Genomic DNA, 3,574 nt, shown 5'->3' with positions numbered 1-3,574 from the left:
AGCTCAAGGCTAGCGCTCTACCACTTGAGCCACAGTGCCACTTCCAGCTTTTTTCTTTTTGCTTATGTGGTGCTGAGGAATCAAACCCAGGGCCTTAGGCAAGGCAAGCACTCTACCACTGAGCCACCTTCCCAGCCCCATCCTGGAAACTCTTTTTATCTCCAGTCTATCACCAAAAAATAAAAGTAAAAAAAAAAAAAAATGCTGGAGTTAGAGTGTAGCTCAAGTAGTAGAACATATCCTTGAGCAAAAAAGCTCAAGGGCAGCACCCAAGTCCTGAGTTCAAGCCCAGGACTAGCAGCACAAAAGAAATTTCTTTTAAAAATTTTATAAAATGCAGTTACTATTGCTTTCCAGTTCTAGAATGTGACTTACCTCATGTTAAAAAGAATAGAAACATAACTTAAGGATATTTGAAAGTATGTATGGTATCTTATTTTTGATATGTCAATGAGACCTCTAAAATGTTTAAATAGTTCTGCTCTATAAAGATTCATAGTGTTGGCCAGGCACCGAGGTTCACACCTATAATCCTAGTTACTCAGGAGGCCGAGATCTGAAGATCAATGGTTCAAAGCCCAGTTAACTACCAGAAAACAAGAAGTGGTGCTGTGGCCAAAGTAATAGAGTGCTAACTTTGGAAACAAAAACTAAGGGACAGAACCCAAGCCCTGAGTTCAAGCTCTATGACTGAAAAAAATAAATAGATAAATAAATATGCACAATGTTGGCAAGTTCGATTGTTTTATCTTAGATATCAAATAATCTATTTAAATTAGAAAAGCTGCAATGTATATTTATTCACATATTATATATTGTTATATTTTTAATATATTATTTCCTATGTCCTTTGAAGTAGGTGCATCTGCTTTCCACATTAAACTGAAAATCCTTGTGAAGCAGAGGTTTATTGTCTTTGTCTTTTTTTTTTTTGTCAGTCATGAGGCTTGAACTCTGGGCTTTGGTGCTGTTCCTGAGCTCTTCAGACTCAAGGGGAGCACTGTACCACTTGAGCCACAGCGCCACTTCCAGTTTTCTGGTGATTAATTGGAGAGAAGAGTCTCACGGACTTTCCTGCCCCAGGAAAGTTTTGAACTGCAATCCTCAGATCTCAGCCTCCTAAATAGCTAGGATTACAGGCGTGAGTCACTGGTGCCCAGCTTTGTCTTTCTCTTCTTTATCCCAAGTCAGGGCTAGCACACATTTACTAATGTATTGGGCAGTAACAGATAGGGGCTACTAAACTGCAATGGGAAAGCATGAGTATTTTCCTATGCCACCAGCCTGGAATTGTCTATACTGATCATCATGGAAACTAGTCAGTACTGGAAGGACAAAGTAAGGAGCTGACCAAATTCCTGTTTCTTGCTGGGAGCTACCAGTGTCCTGGAGGAGCAAAGACAAACATATGAGAAATCATTTGGGAATGATACAAACTACCATGCTTCATGATAACCAACAGTTTAGGCTGGCAGAGATGCTCATTTCCCACTGAAGCTCTTCCCCTTGAGTTGTGACCCACAGTTTGCCCAGGGACTGTTTTTGGTTTTTTCCTTTCCCCTGGGCTTGAACTCAGAGCCTGGGCGCTATCCCTGAGCTTTTTCAGTTCAAAGTTAATGCTTTAGTTACCACTTGAGCCACAGCTCAGCTTTCCGCTTTTTTTTTTTGGTGATTAATTGGAGATTAAGAGTCTCGTGAATTTGGGAAAGGTGGCTTTGAACCAGGATCCTCAGATCTCAGCCTCCTGAGTAGCGAGGATTACAGGCATGAGCCACTGGTGCAGGGCTTGCCCAGGGACTGTTTTACTGATCTAGAACTTTGGATAGAAGTATAACCTTTTGTCCTCATGATCCTTGAATATCAAGACAAATATTTCTCTTTATTTCTCTTTCCCTCTAGGATGTCAAAAGTACCCTGGAAAAGTAAGTGATTTGTATGTCACTTTGAGTGAGTTTAAGTTTTGGGTTAAGGGATCAAGAAATGAGTTGGGAGGAGAAAGAATGAGATGGTCATGCAAGATCTGGGAAGAATGTGAGGAAAGAGTCATTGCATGCAGGAAGCACAATTCCCTAGGTGTAACAACCACTGGCCTTTTCCCCTTGGAGCATGAGAACATGGTTGGTAATGTAAGGTAAATCAAATAGGTAGGTTTAATTAGTAGCCAATTAAGAGAACTCCACGTAGTATTCAGGCAAGAAGATTAGTTTATTTTTTACCAAACTGCTGCCCCACCACACATGGTGGAGAAGCATCGTCAGAAGGGGGGAGCTGAGTTCTGGCCTGGGTTTAAATAGGGAAGGGGGTTGAGGAGAAGGTGTGTGCACCAGATACAGGTACCTCAGGGCCTGGGACCCTCCCATAGTCTGATGGGAGGCTGACCTATGATGAAGCTGCCTAGGACATGACCTCGGAGGAGGAGCAGGGAGGAGGAGGGGATTGCCTCCTGGTGTGCCAGTTACTTAGGTGACAGAGGTACTGGGTGGAGATTTAGCCAAGAGGGAGGAGTCTGCTTCCCCTTCCCAGGGCTGACCTTACAGGTATAGGAAATGATAATGTAGAACCAGATTCTATTTGTGCTCTGGTTGGATTCTTTCCAAACAAGATGTCAGGAGGAAAGGGCTGAGAGAACCAGAAAGATGATTATTAATTTGCATGAAGTACAAGAATGCCCCTAAGAAGTTCTGAGGCTCATTCTCAACATAAGGAACTGTCTAGGGTACCATATAGCTCTCTACAGATAACAAAAGAAAGCAATTGACATCAAGGAGGAGGGAGAAAGTGGGAAGATAGAAAATTTCAGTTTTTCCCTAAAGATGACAACATATTTACTTGACTTAAGCTTCCTCTGATCCTGTCTTTTCTCCTACCTCCGTGTCTCTCCTAGATGTGAGAAGGTAAAGACCATGGCGGTGACTTCAGTATCCATAGAGCTGAAAAAGAACTTCAGCCATTTTCCCCGACAGTACTTTGCCCTAAGGAAAATCCTTAAACAGCTAATTGGTAAGTTGTTCCCAAAAAGAAACTAGCAGAGAAAAGGAAGTTTTTAGGTCCTACCTATGGGCTCTTAATTTCTTCCTACTCCCACACTAATTACCTAGCTTTCAGTCTCACCCTGAGTCACAGTGATAAACCTTAGATGTCATCTATTTTAACTTAACATCCACACCTTTTAAATAGGGACCCAGAAAGGTAGAACCTTTGTGGCTTAGGTGAGAATTTACCTACGTCATAAGATAGAGTGACCATATAATTTATTACCTTAGCTGGTACAAATCTTGAGAATGAAAAAGAATGTCATTATTATTAATACATATGCAGGGAAAGCATATTCTTCTCCCCCCCCCCACATGCTTCTTTTTCTATTTATTTGTTTATGTTTTAGTGTCATAATGAGATTTCAGCTCAGGGCTTTTTGCTTACTAGGCCAGTACTCTACCACTTGAGCCTCAGCCCTCATATTTTTTGGTCAGTCATGGGGCTGAACTCAGGGCCTGAGCTCTTTTTGCTCTAGGTTTTGAGCCACAGTGCCACTTCCAGTTTTTGGTGGTTAATTGGAGATAAGTGTCTTCCCTTT

At 41.8% G+C, this 3,574-nt stretch overlaps 1 protein-coding gene across 1 annotated transcript in view; it reads left to right on the top strand.

The window, feature by feature from the left end:
- The window catches only part of LOC105996876 (E3 ubiquitin-protein ligase TRIM39), a 19,170-nt gene that overhangs the window by 7,987 nt on the left and 7,609 nt on the right, over nucleotides 1–3,574 (top strand). The window contains exons 3-4 of the mRNA XM_013031115.1: nucleotides 1,900–1,922; nucleotides 2,885–3,000. Of these exons, the coding sequence (XP_012886569.1) occupies nucleotides 1,900–1,922; nucleotides 2,885–3,000 (139 nt within the window). The remainder of the gene's footprint in view (nucleotides 1–1,899; nucleotides 1,923–2,884; nucleotides 3,001–3,574) is intronic.

This window comes from Dipodomys ordii, unplaced genomic scaffold, assembly GCF_000151885.1.
Source record: "Dipodomys ordii isolate 6190 unplaced genomic scaffold, Dord_2.0 Scaffold138, whole genome shotgun sequence".
Taxonomy (NCBI): domain Eukaryota; kingdom Metazoa; phylum Chordata; class Mammalia; order Rodentia; family Heteromyidae; genus Dipodomys; species Dipodomys ordii.
Note: the sequence above shows the minus strand (reverse complement) of the source record. Positions and strands in the feature narration are given on the sequence as shown.